Source organism: Gopherus flavomarginatus, chromosome 5, assembly GCF_025201925.1.
Source record: "Gopherus flavomarginatus isolate rGopFla2 chromosome 5, rGopFla2.mat.asm, whole genome shotgun sequence".
NCBI lineage: Eukaryota > Metazoa > Chordata > Testudines > Testudinidae > Gopherus > Gopherus flavomarginatus.
Window position 1 is genome coordinate 19,413,859 of NC_066621.1, and position 24,193 is coordinate 19,438,051.

At 50.5% G+C, this 24,193-nt stretch overlaps 1 protein-coding gene across 7 annotated transcripts in view; it reads left to right on the forward strand.

Moving 5' to 3' along the window:
• The window catches only part of ANKS1A (ankyrin repeat and sterile alpha motif domain containing 1A), a 175,074-nt gene extending 151,263 nt beyond the window's left edge, over positions 1-23,811 (forward strand). For 3 of the 7 annotated variants that reach the window (XM_050953009.1, XM_050953011.1, XM_050953014.1), the window contains 9 exons: positions 152-259; positions 3,632-3,796; positions 4,480-4,605; positions 5,160-5,231; positions 11,828-11,914; positions 13,172-13,309; positions 15,420-15,590; positions 16,132-16,230; positions 17,016-23,811. In XM_050953009.1, coding sequence (XP_050808966.1) covers positions 152-259; positions 3,632-3,796; positions 4,480-4,605; positions 5,160-5,231; positions 11,828-11,914; positions 13,172-13,309; positions 15,420-15,590; positions 16,132-16,230; positions 17,016-17,135 — 1,086 coding nt within the window. In that variant the 3' untranslated portion in view covers positions 17,136-23,811. The remainder of the gene's footprint in view (positions 1-151; positions 260-3,631; positions 3,797-4,479; positions 4,606-5,159; positions 5,232-11,827; positions 11,915-13,171; positions 13,310-15,419; positions 15,591-16,131; positions 16,231-17,015) is intronic. The other 4 variants (XM_050953012.1, XM_050953015.1, XM_050953010.1 and 1 more) reach the window with 3 other exon arrangements.
• Positions 23,812-24,193: the final 382 nt, after the last annotated feature.

Below are 24,193 nucleotides of genomic sequence, written 5' to 3' on the forward strand. Positions count from 1 at the left end.
GGCTCGGCAGTGGAGCAATTCCCATTCTCAGCCGAAAACTGGCAGCTATTAGTTTGACTAGAAGATACAAAACTGCACGACATGCTCAGGGGGATGCTGAAATCCTTGCCCACCCTCCTTGAACCGAGCTAACCTTCCCCTTTGGCTCCAGGTGCTGAAGGTGAATCTGCTTGGCCATCGGAAGCGAATCATTGCCTCCTTGGCGGACAGACCATACGAGGAGCCACCCCAGAAACCACCGCGGTTCTCACAGCTGAGGGTGAGTCATTGTTTGTGTTGCTGGCTGCCTGATTGATACGTCTGCATGGAGCACTATCAGCCACTGCCAGGATGTTTTCTTCAGTGCTGGCCCATCTCTCTTTCCTTTTAAGAAACTAAGATCAAGTCTGCCTCAGAAATAATCTCCTTTTTGTTGAACAGCTAAGACCTCTGGGGATCTGAGACGGGGGGAATGTGCTCACTGAGAGCTCAGGTATTACAAAAGATTTCCAGATGGGAATCCGGGCACAGATGGGAAAGCGAGAACATGCTTGCCCTTTCTCTCTGAGCCTCATTCTCTCTCGAAAGCACTAGAATTTCTCCTAGAAGAGTCAGTTAAAAGGTGCCACAAAAATAACCTTCCTCTGTGTCAATATTTTATGAGTTAACTTGTTTGAAATATTTACTGTGGGTAGTAAATTTCCAGAGTGGTTTCAGAGATGTGCATCAATTTTTTTAAAGTAGGTTTCCAACCTAGACACTTTAACCTTCGTTATAAAAAGCAAAATGCCTTGATGTGAACTGTGACCCACTGGAGATGCTAAGAGAAAAGGGTGGGATGTTCCTTCTGGGTCTCAATGCCAGTTGAATTGCCGTTCTGAATTTTTTTTCCACTGGTTACTTTGGGGAAAAAAATTGGACCTTGCGGTGGGGGGTTGAGACAGCAGCATCTCTGGCTTTGTGTATGAGGAGAGAGTGCATTTAAGCTAAGCACTACTCCTCCAAATGGGTATGTGTAGCAATACCTGGAATACTTCACACGCTATGCGTTCATGCAGATTCCATGCCTAAGACTGGCTGTAAGCAGGGTTGTAGCCGTTTGCATCTGGTTGAATTTGGTTGCTTTTTAAGGTCTGGAGAAATAAGTACAAGCTTGGAAGAGCTGATGGAGTTCAAACAGGAGCTCTGGTTAGGGCAAACTTCACAACCAGTGCATTTTTAATCAGAAGCACCAGTACATCTGCAGCATTGACTCTGTCACTGGGATACACTTGGGACAATGAGAACTTCCCCTCCATCACGCTTCCATGCAGTGTTTGTAGCAGTTAATTCGAACAGCACTTCCAGATGAATGACCCGTGCAAAGCTTGCTGCTCTGGTGTCCAAGACAGCGAGGCAGCTGGGCTGCACTGCCTCTCTAAACGGCCTGACAACTGCAGCAGAAGCCTGAGGTGGGGTTGTAGCAGGAGTGTTCCTAATACATGTGTGTGGCTGAGGAGGGGGGTGAGGAGCTAGAGGTACCCTGTCTGAGGGCAAAGCCAGGAAAGGGCCGCAGTTCTGGCATCTGACTGGGATTTGGTGCCAATTATGCTTTCTAGACACACGTGAGTTTTGGCCTTGGAGGTAGAGGGCTTGGCATGTTGGGTAGATCTGCAGCTTCTGCCTTCCCAAGGTGTCCGTGGCAATACATGGCAGTGGTCACAAGCTCAGGACCTCAGTGCTTTCTTGGAACACTCTAAACACCAAATAGGGGGGACTCCTGTCCCCTGGATCCTTTCCGCTCCAGGTCACTGGTTCTATTCCAGCCCAGGTTGGTGCCCTCTGATGGCTGTTTGGCCTGGGTGAAATTTGCTTGGGTCTCAGTCCAGTTCCTCCTGGACAGTGTCCATAGCACAAAACCCTCCGTCACACTTGGCACTAGAGGGCCTTCAGTGCTCCTAGGTCAAGAACTGAGCATGAGGTTGACTTCCCTCTCCTCGGACCCCTTCCCTCCCCCAGAGCTGGTTCCTTCTCGGACTCTTTCCCTCCCCCAGAGCTGGTTCCTTCAGCCTGGGGATGTAATACATGGTGGAGAGGAGGGGTATAGCTCTGTTTTGTCATTTCAACTTGTACTTGCTTGGATACAGAGAGGACTCTGGTCCCCGTGGCGCTGAATCCTGCACCTTCCACTAGCACTGAATCGCGGGGTTTGTAGATAGCAAATACCCAGATGGGAAGCAGGCAGCTGAGAATCCAAGATTCGCTGAAACATCCTCTTGAGACAGACAGGACTGAAGGAAGAGAAGGAACTGCCTTGGCACAGTGTCAGCTGATTGAAATGCCGGGTAGGGAGGAGGTAGAAAAGAATGAGGCCATTTGTACCATTTCCTGATGATACAGCTGCCGAGTTCCTAAAGCCCGATTCTGGCATTGCAGAACGGAAGGATGTCAATGGAAAATTAAGCGAGGGTGTTGAATGGAACTAATGCGCGTTGCAGCTGTGAGCTCTCTCAAGCACCAGCTTGAGTTCCCTGCATTGTCTTCTGGGCCCTGGATCAGCATGTACTGGGGCGACACTCTCTCTTCCTCGCAATTATAGCCAGCTGTTGTAAGGCATTTGGATTGGTCTCTTATCAGTGTGCTATCTAGGGCCTCAGTCTTTGGGTTGGCAAATTCTGTAATGCCACTTTAAATGCATCATTTTTTAGGGCTTTGACCCAAGGCTGATCCTGGCCAAAAGTCAGTCCATGGATGTCTGCCCTCTAGTGAGAATAAACACACAGTAAAAGTAGCAAAGTGTCCAGTGCTGCAGCAGTGAGGCCATGTCAGAACTTAAGATATTCCTGGAGTGATTGTGGGGTGAGGCTGAGGAGAGAACCTGTCTGGTGACCTGCCTTTCACAGGAGACAGCAAGGGAAGTTCTTAGGGAGGAGCAGACCAGGCCAGAAGTGTCAGGTCCCATTAACTCTAGCGTCTTGCATACCCTTTGTGCAGGCATTGGCAAGGTGAGGTTTGCAGTGCCAGACTTCTGCCCTGGAAAGGAGGGGCTGCCCACATCCCAGCTGAATATCCCTTGTGGCTTTGGTGTGGAATTCAAGGCTGGTTTGCACTCGCCTTTGAGCAAGCTACCTCTAGTCTCTGCACAGCACCCTGGACAGCTGCCAGAAGTCAGCCACCTTTTAGGCCATCCTTGACTTTAAATCAGCAGTCTCAGTGATGGCTGTGGAAGTGCCCTGCGTACATAGGGGGGTTAATGAATTGTCTAGTGGTTGGGTTTTGAAATCAATTAACTGCCCATTCCCACAATATGTCCCTGGTGTACCCCGGAGATGACTGGACTCTGATTTACAGCACCTGTGAGATTTCCCATGTTCCTTAGGGCAGAGCCAGGTCAATGCATGACAAAGGAGACTTGTGCAGGGAAGACCCTGTGTTAGCTGGCTCCGTTGTACTGCTTTTCCTCTTCCAAACCACAAGTGGCTTTAGAGGGGAGTTAGTCAAACCAGCAACACTCCCAGCTCTGGCCTCCATGCTCTTCATTGGCAAAGTTGGTCCCAGAAGGAGACGTGCTCTTTAGAAACACACAGTGACTGCCGTAGCTAGCAGGCAGGGATTGTGCAATGTGCCCACTCAGGCCAGTTGTCTTTAGATCTGTGTCTGTCTCTGCCTCCAGTGCCAGGATCTGATGTCCCAGACTTCTTCACCGCTGAGCCAGACTGACTCCTACACGGGGAGGTCAGCGGATCCCTTGCTGCCTTCGGGGGATTCTGGGAAGAGGCGATGTGACAGTGGCCGTGATGCTGCTTCTCACCCCAGAGCCGACCGATACAAAGCACAGGTCAGAGCGAGCTTGTTTCCTGCAGGTTCCTCCCCAGTGGTGTGGCTGGGAGACACAACTGTGTGGCCCAGATGGGGGTAGTGAAGCACACTCGGACTGCTAGATGAAGGGTGCTCAGAGTGCGAAGGGGATGCAGCGTGGCCTGGTTGCTAGAGTGGACCACCTGGGTTCTGTTCCTGGCTCTGCAGTGACCTTCTCTCTGATCTTGGGCAAATCCCTTCCCCTCTCTGGGTGTCATCTCCCATCTGTAAAGTGGGGATGTGACCACTCCATGAAGCCCCGTGCACGTAGGGCTTGCGTTTCCTGGGGTGCATTTTCCCTTGTGCTGTGATGTCTGGGGGACCCTGGGAGCTATTATGAGACAGCAGCTGGCTGGGATTGTGGGGGATGAGATGAGTGATGCAGACGCTGACTGTCCTATGGCCTCTGAAGAATTCCCCTAGTTTGGATGGTTGATGCTTTTGCTGGGCTGTTAGCACTGAGAATTGAACGTGAGCTGAGCAGGGAATGGCCACTGGGCTCTTCCACCTTTGTAAGTTGCCATATCACTGTGCCTGTTGGAAGCACTTTAATGTTGGTTAGATGCTCTCCCCTGGGGCTTCCTATCTCGCATGCTGCGTGCGTCTGAGCTAGATGTCTGGTTGGGTCCTCTGAGGCTTTTACGCTTGTGCTTGTCCCCTCAGGAGGAGCATCGTGAGTCCAGACTGACTCTCAGGCCCCCAAGTCTCGCTGCGCCGTATGCGCCTGTCCAGAATTGGCAACACCAGCCTGAGAAGCTCATCTTCGAGTCCTGCGGGTACGAGGCCAACGTAAGTGGATTTCAGCTCCTTGCGTCCAGGAGGCCTCCAGAGTTTGTGCTCAGTTCTCAACATGCAGGAAGGTTATGCTCACCCTCACTGGGGTTCTGCAGCCCCTTTTCCCCCATGGCACTTGTAGTGAGGATCCTTTCTGCCAACTCAGTGAAGTGTGCACTCTGCTCCTGGGGGAGTCTGGCTCAGTCGCTGGTTTCCATCCCTGGGCTTAGCTAGGACTGCTGTGCAGAGCCCTGGGCTCAGTCTCTTGGAGAGAGCAGGCACTAGCCATTGGTCTACAGCCGTGACTGGCTCTGGGAGAAGTCCAGATGAGTCAGCTTTGCTGGGAGGATGGGGACTACAACCAGAATACTGCTGGAGGGTGTAAAGAAGGGGAGTGAGAGGATACTCCAGGCCTGCATGTGACCCTTTCTCCCTTGAGGGTTATGGGGAAAGTGATTTTTTCAGTAGTTTGCTGTACGTTGCTTTGGGGGCAGGAGTGGCTTTTGAGGCTTCCAAGCTCAGTGGAGCCAGTTAACAGCAGCATCCTTTCCTCTCCTTGTTTCCAATAGTATCTGGGCTCCATGTTAATCAAAGACCTGCGAGGGACGGAGTCAACGCAGGATGCCTGTGCAAAGATGAGGGTAGGTGGGTGGTGGACAGGAGATGCATGGATGGTGTGGAGCATGAAGCTTGTGGTGACTGAGGGTGCGCATGGGATGTCCCTCTGTGCAGGGCTGAAGCAACAGCTCAGGAGGAAGGCCGGCCTGGTATATGGGAATGGTGCGAGTGGCACGGCTGGTGAAAGCCTTGGAGTGAAATTTTTGTTCTTCTTCGAGTGATTGCTCACATCCATTCCAGTTAGGTGTGCGCGCCGCGCGTGCACGTTCGTCGGAAACTTTTTACCCTAGCAACTCCAGTGGGCCGGCAGGTCGCCCCCTGGAGTGGCGCCGCCATGGCGCCCAATATATATCCCTGCCGGCCCACCCGCTCCTCAGTTCCTTCTTACCGCCGTGTCGGTCGTTGGAACTGTGGAGCGCGGCATAGCTGTCCTCCACGTCCCTAGCTCTCCTTGTTTTTCTATCGTTATCTCTATTGTAGTTGTTAATTAGACTGTTAGTTAGATAGTAGTAGTTAAGTGTTAAGTAGTTGTAAATAGTTTTTCGCCGGGGGCTTAGCCCTTCCCGGCACCCGGCACCGGGCTCATGCCTGGTTCGCCGGGCTTCAAGCAGTGTGCGGCCTGCAAGAAGCCTATGCCCACGAGCGACCCCCACGACGCGTGCCTGAAGTGCCTGGGGGAATCGCATAGATCCGACAAGTGCCGCATCTGCAAGGCTTTTAAGCCAAGGACTAAGAAGGAGAGGGATCAAAGGCTCCGGACTCTCCTCCTGGAGGCGGCACTTGACCCGGCGGCTTCGCAGGCCGTGATGTCGGCGCCGGCACCGGATCGCACCGGCACCGAGAAGACTCCCCGGCACCGACCTTCTCCGGCACCGGGGACAGAGCCTAGGCCGTCGAAGTCCACTACTCCGGCCAGGCACACCCGAGTGGAGCGCCCGGCCTCAGCATTGGCCGCGGCGCCGCCGGCACCGTCGACTCCGGGCCCGGCGGGTCCGTCGAGTCCGGTGCCGCCAAGCTCCCCCATGACATCTGGGGTCGAGATAGTGGTGCCATCTACACCAGAGACCTTCGCCTCGGCACGGGACCTCATAGCCATGACCGAGCCCACTCAGCTACCACCCCCGGTACCTCCGGTGCGGGTTGTGTCCAGAGGCAAGCCTATGATGTCGGCACCGTCCCGGGACTCTCGTTCTCGCTCCAGGTCCCGACGTCAAGGTCGCTCCAGATCCCGCCGCCGCTCGCAGTCCCGGCACCGCTCCCCTCAGCGGTACCGGTCGCACTCGCGGCGCCGGTCGACACCGAGACGGTCGCGGTCAGAGTCCAGCCGTCGTTACCGGCACCGCGAGTCCAGGAGCCGATCCAGACGTTCGCCGCACCGGTCGACCTCCCGGCGCCGAGCTGGTGGCAGGTCCCGGTCCCGGTCGACCTCCCGGTACCGAACCGGTGGCAGGTCCCGATCCCGGCACCGAAGCGGCGCCCGGTACCGATCCAGATCCCGGCACCGTGGCAGAACTCGGTCCCGCTCCCGGCACCCTTACGACTCCCGGCACCGGTCCCCGGCACCGAGACGATCGCCCGTGCCGGCCCGCGCGGACCATTACCATCCAGGGTCCGCTCCGCCATGGCCCTCGAGGCAGCCGTCCGTGTCTTCGCTGGCGGACAGTGGGTACGCGCTGGGCACCGACCGGCAGGCGGCGCTGTTCAGCGAGCCTCCACAGCAGGACGCAGCCCCACAGCAATGGGGTTTCTGGACACCCTGGGCGTATCATCAGGCCCAGGGCCCCCAACAGCTCCCTGCTAGGCCGGCGACTGCAGAGCGCAGGGCACCTGAGGCCTCGTTGTCTCGCCCCCCTCCCTCCCCGGATGGGGAGGAAGGATCCAAGCAACAGGACTCCACTTTGGCTCCTGAGGCAGAGGCGAGGGCCGAGGGAGACCCCCCTTTAGACACCTTCTTGCCGGGGGTCTCCTCATCTTCTTCCCCTGATGAAGCGGTGGCTGGGACCTCCTCCAACAGCCCCCCCCCGCTGGACCTCAGGGCGCACCAGGACCTCCTCCGGCGAGTAGCCCAAAACCTGAGTCTACAAGCCGAGGAGGTCTCGGAGGTAGAGGACCCTATTGTCACCATCCTCTCCGCAGACGCTCCCACCAGGGTCGCCCTGCCGTTCATACGGACCATACAGGCCAACGCCACCACCATCTGGCAGTCCCCGGCCTCCATTCCTCCCACTGCGAAGGGCGTCGAGAGGAAGTACATGGCTCCTTCTAAGGGCTACGAGTACCTCCACGTACACCCGACTCCGTGTTCCCTGGTGGTCCAATCTGTCAATGATAAGGAGCGTCATGGTCAGGAGGCTCCAGCCCCCAAATCCAGGGAGGCTAGGCGGATGGACCTCCTCGGCCGTAAGGTGTACTCGGCGGGGGCGCTGCAACTCAGGGTCTCCAACCAACAGGCCCTGTTAAGTAGATACGCCTTTAACTCCTGGGTGGCAGCAGACAAATTCAAGGAGCTGTTGCCACAAGACGCTCGTCAGGAGTTTGCGGCCATCTTAGAGGAAGGCAAGAAGGTCGCACGCACGTCCTTGCAAGCCTCTCTGGACGCTGCGGATTCGGCTGCCCGTACCCTCGCGTCGGGTGTAACAATGCGTCGCCTCTCCTGGCTGCAGGTTTCCGGCCTTCCGCCGGAGCTCCAGCACACAATACAGGACCTTCCTTTTGAAGGCCAAGGGCTGTTTTCGGATAAGACAGACCCTAGACTAAAGAATCTAAAAGACAACCGCGTCATCATGAGGTCACTGGGGATGCACACTCCAGTGACGCAGCGCAGACCCTTCCGGCCGCAGCAACAGCAACAACAGCGCAGGCCGTATCTCCAGTTCCGCCAGCGGCAGGACCTTAACAGGCGCCGCGGCAGGAACGGAAGGCGCAGGCACTCGGGGAACCAAGGGGGCCAAAACCAAGGCTCCTCTAAGCCCCCGCCTGGTCCCAAGCCTTCATTTTGAAGGTGCGCCCGAGGGCGCAGTAACAGTTTCCCCATTGGATCCTTTCCCCCCCGTTTTCCAACCGCCTTTCTTTTTTCCTCCCGGCGTGGTCCCTAATAACATCAGACCGCTGGGTCTTACGCACGGTGCAGTCGGGATACCGCCTGCAGTTTGTTTCATTTCCTCCTCCCCGCCCCCCTTCCTCGTCCCTCTTCAGGGACCCCTCTCACGAGCAATTCCTTCGGCAGGAGGTGCAGACGCTCCTCCGCAAAGGAGCTATAGAGGCGGTGCCGGAGAACGAGAAAGGCAAGGGGTTTTATTCCCGCTACTTTCTGATCCCCAAGGCCAAGGGAGGCCTCAGGCCCATCCTCGACCTGCGAGAGCTCAACAAGTACCTGGTGAAGTTGAAGTTCCGCATGGTTTCCTTGGGGACCATTATCCCATCCCTGGATCCGGGAGACTGGTACGCCGCCCTCGACATGCAGGACGCGTATTTCCACATTGCTATCTGGCCACCCCACAGACGTTTCCTTCGCTTCGTTGTGGGGTCTCTGCATTACCAATTTGCAGTCCTCCCATTTGGCTTGTCCACGGCCCCGAGAGTGTTTACGAAATGCATGGCAGTTGTTGTGGCGCAGCTTCGGCGCAGTCGTATCCACGTGTTCCCGTATCTGGACGATTGGTTGATTCGGGGCACGTCGGAACAACAAGTCTGCAGCCATGTCCGTGTGATCACCGACATGTTCGCCACTCTGGGCCTCTTGGTGAACACAGACAAGTCCACCCTGGCCCCCACACAAAGGGTGGAATTCATCGGGGCCGTCCTGGACGCCACTGTGGGCAGGGCCTTGCTGCTATTGCAGCGGTTCCAGGCCTTGTCGGCAATCGTGCAACGACTACAGACAGCCCCCCTGACGTCAGTGAGGACGTGTCTAACCCTGTTAGGCCACATGGCGGCCTGTACTTTCGTGACCAATTACGCTCGGCTCCGCATGAGGCCACTCCAGTTGTGGCTCATCAGTCATTACAGGCCGACAAGACAGCCACTAGATATGTTAATCACGATCCCCCAGAGGGTCTTAGATTCTCTTGGCTGGTGGCTGGACCAGTCAGTGTTGTGTGCGGGTCTCCCCTTCCACCCATCTCAGCCCTCGGTGTCCCTAACAACAGATGCCTCAGATCTCGGCTGGGGGGCCCACGCAGGGACCCTGAGGACGCAGGGCCTGTGGTCCCAGGAGGAGGTGCGGCTACACATCAACATGCGGGAGTTGAGAGCGGTCCGTCTTGCTTGTCAAACGTTCTGTCATCAGCTCCAGGGTCGTTGTGTCGCGGTGTTCACCGACAACACGACGACCATGTATTATATCAACAAGCAGGGCGGCACCAGATCCTCCTCCCTGTGCCACGAGGCGATACGACTCTGGGACTTTTGTGTAGCCCACTCCATTCACCTCATGGCTTCCTTCCTCCCCGGAGTACGGAACACGCTGGCGGATCGATTGAGCAGATCCTTCCTGTCACACGAGTGGTCCCTTCGCCCGAACGTCGCCCTCTCCATCTTCCGGAGGTGGGGTTATCCCCGGGTGGACCTCTTCGCGGCCAAGGGGAACAGGAAGTGCCAAGCGTTCTGCTCCTTTCAGGGCAGGGAACCCGGGTCGATAGCGGATGCCTTCCTCATCCAGTGGTCGACCCACCTGTACTATGCATTTCCCCCATTTCCGTTGGTCCACAGGGTCCTTCTGAAGGTGCGCAGGGACAGGGCTCATGTGATCATGGTAGCCCCGGCGTGGCCCAGACAGCACTGGTACCCCATGCTGCTGGACCTGGCCATAGCCGACCCAGTTCCCCTGCCCCTTCATCCGGACCTGATTACCCAGGAGCACGGGACCCTCTGTCACCCGGACCTGCAGTCGCTGCACCTAGCGGCGTGGCTCCTGCGTGGCTGACTGGCTCTGAGCTGCGCTGTTCCACGCCGGTGAGGGAAGTGCTCTTGGGCAGCAGAAAGCCGTCCACAAGAGCGACATATTTGGCCAAATGGAAGCGATTCTCCTATTGGTGCGTGGAGAGAAATCTCCGCCCTATGGAAGTTTCAGTAGCCAACATCTTAGACTACATTTGGTCCCTCAAAGGGCAAGGTCTGGCCATATCGTCGTTACGAGTCCACCTAGCGGCTATCTCCACCTTTCACCCGGGTGCGGATGGTAACTCTGTTTTTTTCCCACCCGACGGTGTCTAGATTCCTTAAGGGGCTGGAACGTTTATACCCTAACGTCCGTCCCCCTGCTCCAACCTGGGATCTTAACCTGGTGTTGTCCCGACTCATGGGGCCCCCCTTTGAGCCGTTAGCTACTTGCTCCCTGCTTTACCTCTCTTGGAAGACGGCCTTTCTAGTAGCTATCACCTCAGCTAGACGGGTGTCGGAACTCCGGGCTCTTGTGGTAGACCCCCCATACACGGTCTTCCACAAGGACAAGGTGCAGCTGAGACCACACCCTGCTTTTCTCCCCAAGGTGGTCTCAGCCTTCCACGTCAACCAAGAGATATTCCTCCCGGTTTTTTTCCCGAAACCTCACTCCTCAGGCAGGGAGCAGCAGCTCCACTCGCTTGATGTCCGTAGGGCTCTCGCGTTCTACGTGGAGAGGACCAAGCCCTTCCGCAAATCCCCCAGCTTTTCGTGGCAGTAGCGGACCGCATGAAAGGGCTTCCTATCTCCTCCCAGAGGTTATCCTCTTGGGTAACGTCCTGCATCAGGACCTGCTATGACTTGGCCCACGTCCCTACGGGCCGTGTGACTGCGCATTCTACCAGGGCGCAGGCGTCGTCGCTGGCTTTCCTCGCCCGTGTGCCCATCCAGGAAATCTGTCGGGCAGCGACCTGGTCATCGGTCCACACCTTTGCTTCCCACTACGCCCTGGTCCAGCAGTCTAGAGAGGATGCGGCCTTCGGATCTGCAGTGCTCCATGCCGCGACTTCTCGCTCCGACCCCACCGCCTAGGTATGGCTTGGGATTCACCTAACTGGAATGGATGTGAGCAATCACTCGAAGAAGAAAAGACGGTTACTCACCTTTGTAACTGTTGTTCTTCGAGATGTGTTGCTCACATCCATTCCACACCCGCCCTCCTTCCCCACTGTCGGAGTCGCCGGCAAGAAGGAACTGAGGAGCGGGTGGGCCGGCAGGGATATATATTGGGCGCCATGGCGGCGCCACTCCAGGGGGCGACCTGCCGGCCCACTGGAGTTGCTAGGGTAAAAAGTTTCCGACGAACGTGCACGCGCGGCGCGCACACCTAACTGGAATGGATGTGAGCAACACATCTCGAAGAACAACAGTTACAAAGGTGAGTAACCGTCTTTTCCTCTCAGGCTGCATGTCACCAAATTGTCCCTGCCCCCACCCCCCTTCAGATTTCAGACACTGGGAAAGAGGGACTTTTGCTGCACAAAGTGCACGGATCCCTCTTCCAGTCTGGAGCACCATGGAAAAATTCACACCAAGAGCTCTATGCACTCCTGTGACTGTCGCTCTGCTGGCTACTCAGATCCCTCCCAGTAATACCCCAAATGAGAGCTGTGGAGTCCCACTGAAAGAGGAAGTGTTTAATTTCTACCTGCTCATCTCTGTGTTCTTATTTCTGCAGAAATCCACGGAGCATATGAAGAAGATCCCAACCATAATATTATCCATTACTTACAAAGGGGTGAAGTTCATAGATGCTTCTAACAAGGTAAGCTTAGAATGCCCTCAGTGTAGCGTTCAGATGGGACAGCCCATGCACCCTTCTCCTCACTCATCTGCTGTATGTGGCTTCAAGTCCTATCAGCTGACTAGACAGCCTCAAACATGAGTACACTCTGGCTACCCCTGTGGAGCCAGCCTGGCCACGGGAGAATCCACGTCTTGCATCAGTAGTCAGCAGCTCTGTTCTGTGTGTGGAATCCTTATTGCTCGTGGAGAAGGGGGAGGCAGAGAGAACCCAGATGGATTTCCTTTTCCCAGGCAATGTTCATGGTGCCACATGTCAAATGCAGTGTTAGCTGGTGATTGGAGGAGGGGATGGAGTCTCACTGGATTCTAGTCTCAGGCCTGTCCCTGACATGCTCCATTGACCTTGGACCAATTATTTAATCTCTCTGCCTTGGTTTCCTTCTTTGTAAACTGAGATTAAGTCCAGCCTATTGCATGGGGATGTTTTGAGGCACTAACAGTCGGTGCTGGACTCTGAAACACTTTCACGGAAGATGCTCCAGAAGAACACAGCATTACTGGTGCGGGAGGATCTAACAGTTTTCGCTAGTGCTCCCTGCTGGTGACCACTTGTATGGTTGCACAAACCTGGGAATACTGCTTTCCCCCTCTGAGTGGTGCTCTTACATAGCTCCTTAGACTAGGAATTGGTTTCTAGGACACAGGCATTACAATATACCATAACCCTTTTTTCTGTGCCTTCTGAGGCTAGCTGTGAGCTACTCCTCGAGAAACCAGACCACCTCTCTAATTCCTCCCTTTGACTCCAACAAGATGTGGGGCTAGGACTGGGGCAGCTTGGGCCTCCCTCACTCCCAGCATCTCCCATCTGTCTGTCTGCCCTTTGTCTGCAATATGCTGCTCTGTTTGTCAAGTGTCTTAAAATCACTGTAGTAGTAACACATGGTGAAAACCTGAGTTGATTTAAAAATGGCCCTGGGCGATGTGGTCCTGCTGTGATGGGAAGTGTCAACTGTTCCCATGTCAACCTGTCTGTTAGAATGGAGAGAAGTAGAATAACCTTCCTACAGGCACTAAGATCACTTGGAAAGGACAGCCAGGACCTCCGCTCAATTTGTACCTGAATTCCCTCATCACACCCTCTTATGTGCATACAGCTGGGTGATTTGCTGAGCTTGGATAGGGTGGCTGTTATTTCCTAGGAGGAGATAGTGTGGGACAATCCAGCTATCTATGTATCCCACCAAAATTGGCTGTGTATGTTTAACTCTGGTAGAATGTTATCGCTGAGCATGAAATCCGGAACATCTCCTGTGCGGCCCAGGACCCTGAAGATCTCTGCACGTTTGCCTATATCACCAAGGACCTGCAGACCAGCCACCACTACTGCCATGTCTTCAGCACCGTCGATGTGGTGAGTGGCACATGTGCACGAAAGGGTTCTTGCCCTGCCTTGCGTCCCAAAGTGCTGCACAAGCCATCCATATGCAGCTGATGCCTCTGGGAAAAGAGGGCACTGACCGGATCACTGCAAAACAGGGGTGCAGGGGGGATTTCCCCAAGAAACTAGGGCAAACCCCTGCCATGGAACTGGGTTTATTTCTTACTAGGAGGAAGGGCTAAATGGACACTGCTGGGATCTGAACCTGAATGCAAGGAGTGCTGTTCCAAACATGCACTGAGCTGTCCCCTCCAGCTCTTGCCATATCCTTGTGCACTGGTAGATAATCCATGTATGATGCGTGTTCTGCTGCCAGAGATGACAGCAGAGGGTGTTGTACTAAAGCTCTTCACAGAGAAATTGGAGAAAGAAAAAACCTCATTAGCTCCTACTCCATCCTTTGGGGCAAGATTGTTCCCTCCAGTGATTCTCCAGGGCCTTGGGCCTTGTCTACACACACACATTCCGTTAACTATACCAATACAACCCCTAGCACGACCACAGCTACATGGGCATAAGGGTGCCTAATGCTGGTATTGCTTATTCCCCTTCCCATACGGATATCAGCTGTCTCGTATAAGAGTCTTTATGCCAGTGTAACAGCATCCTCGCTAGGGGGATTGTACCATAACTATTTCAGTAGAAAAGTCACCCCCTTTCCCCATCGCAATAGGTGTAGGGACACAAACCTGTGTGTAGGCCATGCCTGGGTCTGTCCAGTTTAAATGACCCGGACAACTGGGTTTTTTGCCACATACCTTGGGAGGCTTCCCGAGTCTGACAGAGGCCTTAAATATGTTCTTTTCACCACTTCTCTACTGAGCATCTTACCAGTCACCTCCAGCTAATTCACTCTGCTCAGTACAGGCTGTGGTGTCAGATCCTATTAATGCAGCTGACCCTTCAGTAAGCAGTTGCAGTGGTGGAATACATGGGCGTACAGACAACAGCAAAAGGATTGTTACTTTCCAGTTCACTTCATACTGCCGTTGCTATCTCCTACTGTCTTGCTTGCCCTGTACGTAGTAGTAATGTCCCATAACCCGTATTAACCCCACTAACTCTCCCGTTGTGTGTAAGTGGGACTAATCGTTTACCAGTTGGCTGCTGCGTGTAGCTTGTAATCTGCATTTCAGTCTGAGAGAGGTCAGCGTCTGCAGCAGAATTTACTTCACGCTGAGCCCCACCCAGGAGCGAAATGTATCGCGATAGCCCAGTAATAGAAGAATGTCTTTAAACGTTTATTTAGCCTGCCTAATAAGGAAGTCACCAGTGGCGTATTTTAATTTGGAATAACCATGGTGCATTTCAGGTTCGTTATATCTGTGTTCAGTGTTCTATTGCCTAGTCGTAGATGGAAACCATAAAAAAAATGCCAATCTCATTTTAGTGCTTCTCTACCTGTTTCTGCACCAAAATAACCCTCTCTTCCTTTCACAGCTCTATTGACAATAAAAACATTTGTCTGGCTTCATTACTGAAGTCTCCAGTGCAGACTAAAATGGAGGGGTTTTTGCTCCCAGGGAATGTGCTATGAACAAAACCCTGATAAGTTCTCAATTACATACAGTGTAATTGGCTGATTTAAGAGCCTTTTAACATGTGGTGCAGGGTGGAGTGCGATATCACATAGCTCATTTGTATTCTCAAGCATGTTCCCTGTGCAAAATGTGTGAAGCTTTCTCCTTTCAGTGTGAAATACTGTTGAAGGGAAAATAATGGTCTTGGAGAGTTTTCTGCATGCCAGTGGGGGCAAACCTGTGGTGTGCAGGCTCTGATTTCTGCTCAGTGTCAACCCTACAGGCATGCGGAGAGGCAAAGCCAGCTGATGCAGAATAGCTATTGCAACAGATAATACAGGGTTTGCAACTGTGGACCAAAGATGAATGGGGCCATCTGTGGAGTCCAAAGGCCCAACTCAGCCTCCACTCAGCAGCTGGCCTTCCTATGGATGGTGCTTGTTCTAGGCCCCACTTGGAAGCTCCGTCACCAAGGGAAGCTTTTCTATTTGCCACTACTGCATGGATTTTCGTAGCGAGCTCCGTGTGGTGCTCTGAAATTGTTCTGTGTGGTTTCTCCAAAGAACCTGACGTATGAAATCATCCTGACGTTGGGACAAGCGTTTGAAGTCGCCTATCAGCTGGCCCTCCAAGCCCAAAAATCAAAACCCACCGGTGCTTCGGCAGCGGAAACGATAGAAACGAAATCTTCCAAACCGGTGCCTAAACCCAGAGTTGGCGTGAGGAAATCCGCAGTACGTATGCTTGGGGCAGGTGCCTTCTTGATTGTATTTTGCATGGTGTGAGCGCAGTAGATGGTGGAGTGACACCTCTCTCCCCCTCCCATGCAATACGCTTTAGATTTCCCTGTCTGCTTTTCTTCCCAATAAGATTATTATGCAGTGGCGGAAACCCTAGTGTACACAAGGCTGCAGGAGCTTTATTCTGTAGTTCTGTGCTGAGTACACAGCATGGCATTCGATGTTGTTTTATGACTGCTGGCTCCTTGTTTCTCTCTCGGTCCCACTGGTGGAACTGTAGCTGCACTAGCAATGGTGGGAGATCTGTTCAGGGCAGAGGAGACGAATTAACGTGGGTAATACCCCCGCTGTGCACAACCCAGAGAAGAACTGACATTAGGGCTGGGCACCTAACTTGTATCCTGCAGCAGCAAGAGCTGTTAATGCGACCAGGAGATGAGGCTGATCTGGAGCGTACTTGACAGGGTATTGGGAATGGTTGTTGCCTTCCTTTAATGTCACCTTTTTGTCTGTTTTGCTTGCTCCCATTGCCCAGGTGCCGCTCCCTCCTGATAGTCGCTGTTGTTACTGTCACACCTGTACTACACACCGTCCCTCCTATCTGCCGCTGCAGTCTGTTAGTCAAGGAGCTAAGGTCTCTATCCTTCTTGCTGTCTTGTTTCGTGATGAACAATCCTGAGCTTCCTTAGCTATGAGCAGGCAACCCAGCTCTCTTGAAAGCCTCCCTCCTGCTTTCCCATGTCTTTGCTGTGGCCCTGTCTCTTGCTTTGTTGCTTTTTGTGTGTGTTCCCTTCTTGCCCGTTCTCTCGTTCCTCAGGTGTGGGCACAGATGAGCTCCAATGATGAGCTGATCATATTTATCCCGAGTGCTGAGAACTCTCGCTGCCCTTTACTGCCCCACTAACGCAGAACATGCTGCTTCTGAGCCCGTGACCATCACTATCGCATTTGAAGATCAGGAGGCTGAGGGAAGGAAGAGCTGTCCTTTGGCCAGGAGAGCAAATCAGATAAAAGGAGAAATCTACCTGCAGGGAGCTGGGTCCCCACCCTGGAGGATCATCCGTGTAGCTCTGATGCTCTCCTCTTACTTGTGAAACTAGGCAGGCTGGCCCAGTCAATAATAGACTTAGATGGTCCCGAGCCACAAAGAACTCTGGGTGGATTGGCCCAGGGCCTGGGGTAGTGTAGTACAGATGTTTCTGATTTTAGCCTGAAGACCTGGCAAAATCCCATCAGGGTTCCTCACCAGTCTCAGCGTAGGAGCTGCTTCCCTCCATGTTTTGTTTGTATGATTGTATGTTGGTAGCTTAGAGGTGTCCCTCGTTATTGCTGAATGCTTTTTGATGTCCCCAGCTCTGGCCTGACTCTCCGGGTGAGCAAGTTGACTAATGTGCTATCTTTCCCTCCACTGTTTTCCAGCTAGAGCCATCTGAAGTGGACCAAGACTCCCAATCTCATGCCAGTGTCTCCTGGGTTGTTGAACCTAAACAGGATTCTAAGAGGACCCTCAGCACTAAGTATGAGACCACTATCTTCTAAAAAAGCAACCCTGTGTCCACCTAGTCTAACCGTGCCTTTGCGATCTGATCTGTCCGCTGTTCTAAACTCCCTCTCCCTCCAGCTGCTGGCCCTGAGCTCCACCTCTAGGAGCTACACCACCAGAGGCAGCAGCACTAGAATACTGTAGACTAAACAGCTTTTGTATCTGATCACTACTGAACACTGTGAATTCTCCTTACTCGGAAACAAGGGTAACATGTGGAGAGAATGACCTGTTAGATACCTGTGAGGTGGGAGATGCAGAGGGTTGGAAGCTGTGAGAGTCTGAGATGTGGATCCACGTTTTTCCCCTTGCTGCGGCACTGTGAATCTCTGGGGGCGACGTGACGCTCCCCAGGCCTTTTTATATTTAACGTTCTTATTCTTGGACTGCTGTAGACCTCTTGTCTCCGAGGTGCGCACACTCACTCGTTCTAGATTCTGTACTGAGCCACGGCTGTATTCTGTTTCAGCGAACTGTTACTCCTCTTTTTACCTGTCATCTGAACCAACACTAACCAATGTGATGCTGTCTGCAAATAACCCATTCACTAGATTTCCTTGTATGGATCCTTCACGCAATATCCCCCTCTTCCCCCCAATTTCAGTGTTGCAAACCTGATTGCACAGCTAATGTGAGAGCTGGTCTGGGCTGCTTGCACGGCCGTGGCTCTCACTGTGCATATTGACCCTCCTTAGAGATCAGGGTTGGTATATATAGGAAACGCCCGGCAGCAGCTTCTCAGCTGCCCCACTGAAGCCAATTGTGTGTTTCATTCTGTCTTGTTGGATTTGATGCAGGGCCCCTCTGTTCAAACCGACCAAACTGCTTGTGAGCTACAAGCTTGGTTCTCCCTTTTAGAACTATAAATGGGTTAAGCTTTTAAAGGCACATGAAATTAATCCTGAACTGAGTGCCGGGGGGTGGGGAGGGAGGAGACTGGACTATTTGATGTCTGACCAAAGCAGACTGAGGAGTTGGGAACTTTGTTCTGTTCAGCAGGTTTCCTGCATGTTAACTTTGATCCCATTTCAAGACAAGTCTTCTGCAGATCATAAGGCTATTAAATGCTGTGCAATGAGGGCTATGGAGATCTTGAAACATCTGCCACTTCCCCATTCCTTGGCAATGAGATTACCCTTAGGGATGGCCCTAGGTACCTGGGAACCTTAAGTGCGGACACCTCCCTGTTTCCCTTCACCTCATTTCTTTGTCTGCTAAGTTTCTGACCCCATGGTTGGCAAGATAGATCTGTCTGCAACTGCTGCTTTAGTTCCTAAATGTGACTCAGACCCGTTACAACTGAAACACAGAGCACAAGCTGCTGTGCAGGCCAGAGCAGACCTTGTTTGGAGGATGGACTCTGTGCCATAAAGCAGTTTGTTAGCCAGTGAACATGGTGTGATACAAATACAGTAGAACTTCAGAGTTATGAGCACCAGGATTATGAACTGACTGGTCAACCACACACCTCATTTGGAACCGGAAATATGTAATCAGGCAGCAGCAGACACACGCAAAAAGGTAACTGCAGCACAGTGTTGTGTTAAACGTAAGCTACTAAGAAAAAAAATGAAGGGAAAGTTTAAGAACAATTGACAAGGTAAGGAAACTGTTTCTGTGCTTGTTTCATTTAAATTACGATTAAAAGCAGCATTTTTCTTCTGCACAGTAAAGTTTCAAAGTTGTGTTAAGTCAATGTTCAGTTGTAAACTTTTGAAAGAACTAGAATGTCTGTCTTGTTCAGAGTTAAACATTTCAGAGTTGCAAACAGCCTCCTTTCCTGAGGTGTGCAGAACCCTGAGGTTCTACACTATTCTCCTGAGGTGCCCTGGTGAATTCCTGAAGGGGCTGTGCTTATGGCCAGCCCTGATTAAAGTGGGCAAAATGTATAAGGCTCATTGATAGCATGAAACTGAGGAGGAAGAATGGTCCAGTGATTAAACAGACCGGGGAGTTAGACCTGCTGGTTCTGTCACTGACAGACTTGCTGTGTTACCATGTCACTTAACCTCAGTTTCCCCATTTATCAAATGGGGATGATCTCTCCGTCCCTCACAGAGGTGATGTGAGGCTTAATCAGTTTGCAAAGCAACTTGAGAGCCTCTAAGGAAAGGCATTGTGTGACTAGCATGTCGTAGTAGTCCTGTGATGACAACCTACTATGCGCAGCTTCACTCACTCTCCTTCCATGTGAAATACAAGTCTCACAAGGTAGGAGGTTGCACCTTGGATTCTGACCAGCGTTTTAAAGTCAGACTGAAAATAGCCTGTTCCTTTCTATGGAAGCACCTGGCTGTGTGGGACACTAGGGTTAGTACATCAGCCATTCAGCTATCTCACTGGACAAAGATCACAAATGTGTTTGATCCTAGTCTAGTTCCAAGCATACCAACATCATTATTTTGTACCATTAGCAGAATCTGCTCCTAGGAGAATCAGGAGTGGGAGAGCTGCAGGTGACAATCATGGTGTGGTAGGAAGAGAGCTGGGAAGGAAGCTGGACAGCTACTACCCACACTATCCTTGCCTCTGCCTAGTGATGGTCTGGAATGAAGTTTAAAACCCCTATCTTCTACTCCTTCCCAAATGTCCATCCCTAGAAACACCCAGTGTGTCCACACTGGCTCTTGAATCTTAAGCAAACCCCATTTACTGATGCAACCTAGATTGTCCAGAGCAGGAACTATGGGTATAAGAGTTTTCTTCAAATGTCATCATCTCTGCAGCAACCAACCACCCCAAATGTAGTAATTCAGCCTGGGTCCTCACTCACTGTATATTTAAACTAATAAGGATTACTTTTTAGTGGGCTATTGATTTTTCATCAGTCTTTTCTCTCCCATTCTCCCCTCCAGCCCAGTAATTCTACTAGAATCTTGTGTTTCAAAATCTTTATGTAGCTCCTTCCTAGGAGTCAGTCTGACCTCCCAGTCCTCAGGGCCTAACAGGGCAAACAGAGTTCAGAAATAACAACCTGGTTAGTAAGTATCCAAGTAAGGAGGGTAGGAGGAGATTTCGTAAAGCACAAAGTAGAGAAACCCAGTCTTGTACGTGTATTTAACATGTCTTGCACCCTGGCAAGGGATTACAGATGCATAGACAAAAGATTCTTTAACTAGAGAAATACTATAGCAAATGCCCAGAACACTGCAGTGTTACTGTTAAGTATAGTGGTTTGGGCACTTGCAGTAGAATATGGTGGTATTTTTACAGGAAGCTGCAGTCGCAGATGAGTATTGTTTGGCAAGCTGTGAACGGTGCTCTGAAACCTCTTTTCACACTGTTCAGAAGAGAAGTTCAGTCAGGAAAGCAAGTGGTGGCGTGCTTTTATTTCCAAGAGTTTACCATCAGTTACAGCTACCCACATACAGACCCAATTTTCAGAGGGGCTGAGCCCTTGCAACTGCCAGTGTCGCCAGTGGGTTCTCAGCGCCTTTAAAAAGGGATCAGTTGTGCATGTGCCTTTTTAATGCTGACCTCTGAACCTAGGTGGGATCACAGCAGACCTGTCTGAACAGAGGGCTCGTGCAGTGCACCTGTAACTCTTTCTCACTGCTTGATCATACACCCTTCTCCTCCCCAAGCGTTGGTATGAATGTGACTCATGAAATTATACATTGCATTTTTTCCTTTCTGGTAACGTTGTCCCCTGTTCTGTTTGCCTCTGGGAAGCTGATATGCAGGCAGCTGTGTGCTACCATGGAAATGTAGTAACGGGGCAGAGACCTAAGAAGCAGTGGTACCCCAACAGGATGAAGATCTCCACCCGGCACTGGTGTCTGCCTCTTTGAATATGTTCATGACTGCTGAGTAAGGGCTTCCAAAGCTGAGGGGGGAAAAGGGATCCCAGCAACCAGCTGACAAAAGCAGCTACGCATTTCTAGCAAAGGAGATTTGAGACTTCTGAGCTCAAGGGAGTGATACCATATTTTCTAGTCTGTTGCAACAAATGTTTTTTAAAGAGGTTTTTTTTTCCTTTTATGTGCAACGATACAAAGCAAAACAAATCCACAACTTAAATGTAGCATGTTGCAATTTTTTTGGGTGGAACAAACGTTAGTAAATTATAAGATTCTACAGTACTGTCCTGTCCTACAAAGAGTATGGTAAAAAGTCTTAGCGATGGCGCTAGTATGTGTGTGTCTAATGGTACTTTACTTCGCCTCAGTTCTTGGTGAGCAGTAGAAAACAATTCCAAGATTTTGGTAATAGTTGTTTATTCCAAGTTATGAAACTCAGCTGCATGGGTTTTCATACACTTTTCTTTAAAGCCACTCCAAGCCTAAGTGGGAGATGGATATAACTTAAGGAAAACTGTGTCTGCAAAGGAGTTATAATCCTAGTGATTATTGCTGGATATCACCCATGGTACGACGCCTGCTTTCACTACAGAGAACTATTGCATTGCAATACTTGATGTTTTTATGGTAAGGAGGACACAATTAGATCTCTTTCCATTAGTTTATCACACTGAATAACTGGAGAATTTGCTCATTTCTATACTGTCTCTTGCATCTGCCATGTTTTTTAAATGCAGTTATGTGCTAGCGGGTTGGGTTTTTAAAGTCTGATTGTGATTTAGCACTTCTTTAATACTAGCTCATTAATGAATTACCATTAGTGTAACAGTATTTCAGAATATGAACAAACGAGTTATATTCTGGGCATTTCACTGAAACAGTCCATACCTGATGATAAATTCTAATCGATCTAAGAATGGCTGGTCCCAAGCAGTCTCGCATTCTTAAACAGAACACAATCTTGAAGGTGCTTTGTAATTATGCTTCATTTAAACTACCAGAGTATTTAATGGTGGCTTTGGCCATGACAGTTGTGTGAACTGATGTTTTCCAGTGCCCTGACCATCAGGATCTTGTTGGAAGGAGAGATGGTAAAATGGGCATGACTTGGTTCTTGAAATGTAAAAACAGGGCATGCCATGCCAGGGCTGTGATCTCAGGCAGGTGTGATGGTTGGTAGTGCCTGCTGCTTATGAGAATATTGTGTCCTAACTCTTTGTTTCTAACTCCAGTTGCTGCTGTATCTGTCAGGATTTAATTTAGTTTCATTCCAGTTGATGGTGAGTGCTGAGAGAAACAATCAGTCCCCAAGGCCTGGACCTGTCAATGATTTGTGGGTAGAAAACAAGCTGTTTTTAAAAATTAATGAATTTAGGAAACTTAACATTCCTTCTTATACCCATGTTGCAGTTCATACTGATGTAAGTGTAAATATTCGGTGTGTTGGCAGAGAATGAACCCCTGCTTTGGAGAGGGCTAGCTCTGTTGGATGCATGAGCTTTTGAGGTTGGCTGGCTGTAAAAGTGGTGATGAAGATTCCAATCTTGCTGTTGTCTCCAGTGACTCAGCAACTCCCTTTGCAGTTCTCTTGCTAGGTGTTTTTCTCCTAGACACAGAATATGTATTGCAGAGGAGCTGAGCTTTGGCAGCGTATGTTTTAGTGTGGGATGTTTTCAAGGTACTTGCCTGGTAGGGCTCTTCTCCTGGATCCCAGCCTATATTTTTAGGAATTCAGGAGGCTCCCAGTCTCTCAGTACTTTGTTCAAACTCCTGTGTTCCTACAGGAGTGTCTTAGATTTCTGTTGCTGATGTGATTAATTTTTCAAAGTGCTGAGCTAGTTCTGGTACCAGCCTGTGATCCACTTCCTTCCCTTTTTCAAAGGACAGACTGTATTCTAGAGCACCCTCCATTTGTATCTGGTATGGGTCCAAGCTGAGAACTCTAGACAGACCCTAAGATTAATAGCTGAATTGTCTCCTTAAAATGAGGGTGCAATCATTTTAAGCTGCTGTATCCTATTTTATTCTGTACCTATTAAAAAATGGTAATCCTGGCTGTTCCGTTTTGTCTTTAAATTCTAGAAAAAAGTTGGTAATTGGATTTGAGGGACACCCCTATGCCCCTTGCAGAAAAAGGGTATTTAGATGTGTTTTGAGGGGAAGCTGAGCTGGACTGCTGCCCTTTACAATGCAGCAGCCTCACAAACAATACACCTGAGCAAATCTATTTCTTGATTTGTGAAACTTATGTGGGCTCAGCTACATTAACACTCCCTCATTCCAGAGTTCAGATATCTGTCAGCAGGAATTTCAGTGGGTTTCCCTTATGCTTACAGCAGTTGAGTGCAGTAGGCTTTTTCATTTGATAACAAGCTCTGTTTGCCATTCCAAGCTCCCTTTTAGATCCTACATTGACATATTTAGAGGTACCTGTGCAACCAGAAGCAAATTTGATGCTCTTGAAATGGGAGCGCTAACTCAATTTTTTTCGTCTTTTGAAAAATAACTTGAGATTTCCCCAACAGGGCAGAGAACAGTCAACTTCAGTTTGCAATGTAGACATTTTTGCTAATTGTGATGTATGGCAGTGGGACTGATTTGTAATAAAAATGTTATTTAATCTGTCTCTGTATTTTGATACTTGAATTTTCTTTTTTCCTGTATATAAAATTGTTAATCTGTCTGAATTTTTGTCTGAATTTTAAACAAATTGTGGTACCAAACATAACCAATCTGTGCAACCACATAGACTGACCTCACTACAACAAGGCGAGATTGTAAATATTTCTGGGCTTCCAGTGGTCGTTTTGTTGTTTTTTCATAACTGTACAACTTAGAACAGACTGAATTAATAAATAAACTCAGACACACACCTTTTCTTTGTTTACTGTGATGTAGATGGCTTTAATTTTCATTTTTTAAATTTTGAATTTGGTTAGGGAATAAGCAGTGGTTGGTGCCTAGAACCAAAATGGCTGTTTTTGTTTTGGTTAAACAAGTGAAATATTCTATCCATGTGCAAGTTAAGTGGAGAAAATGACGTGTCAGAGCAACCATGAAATATCTCTTTGATCTATTGCCTTTTACTTGTAATTATCATTCAGTAGCCAACTTCTGTGAACTTTTACAACAGAATATAAAACTGAGCTCATGATAAATGGTAAATCTCCCTCCTGAACACTACTATGGGATCTGAATTTATCTGTTCAACATTCTTATTCTCCTGCAGAAGATGAGGCCTGTGCAACTAAGGT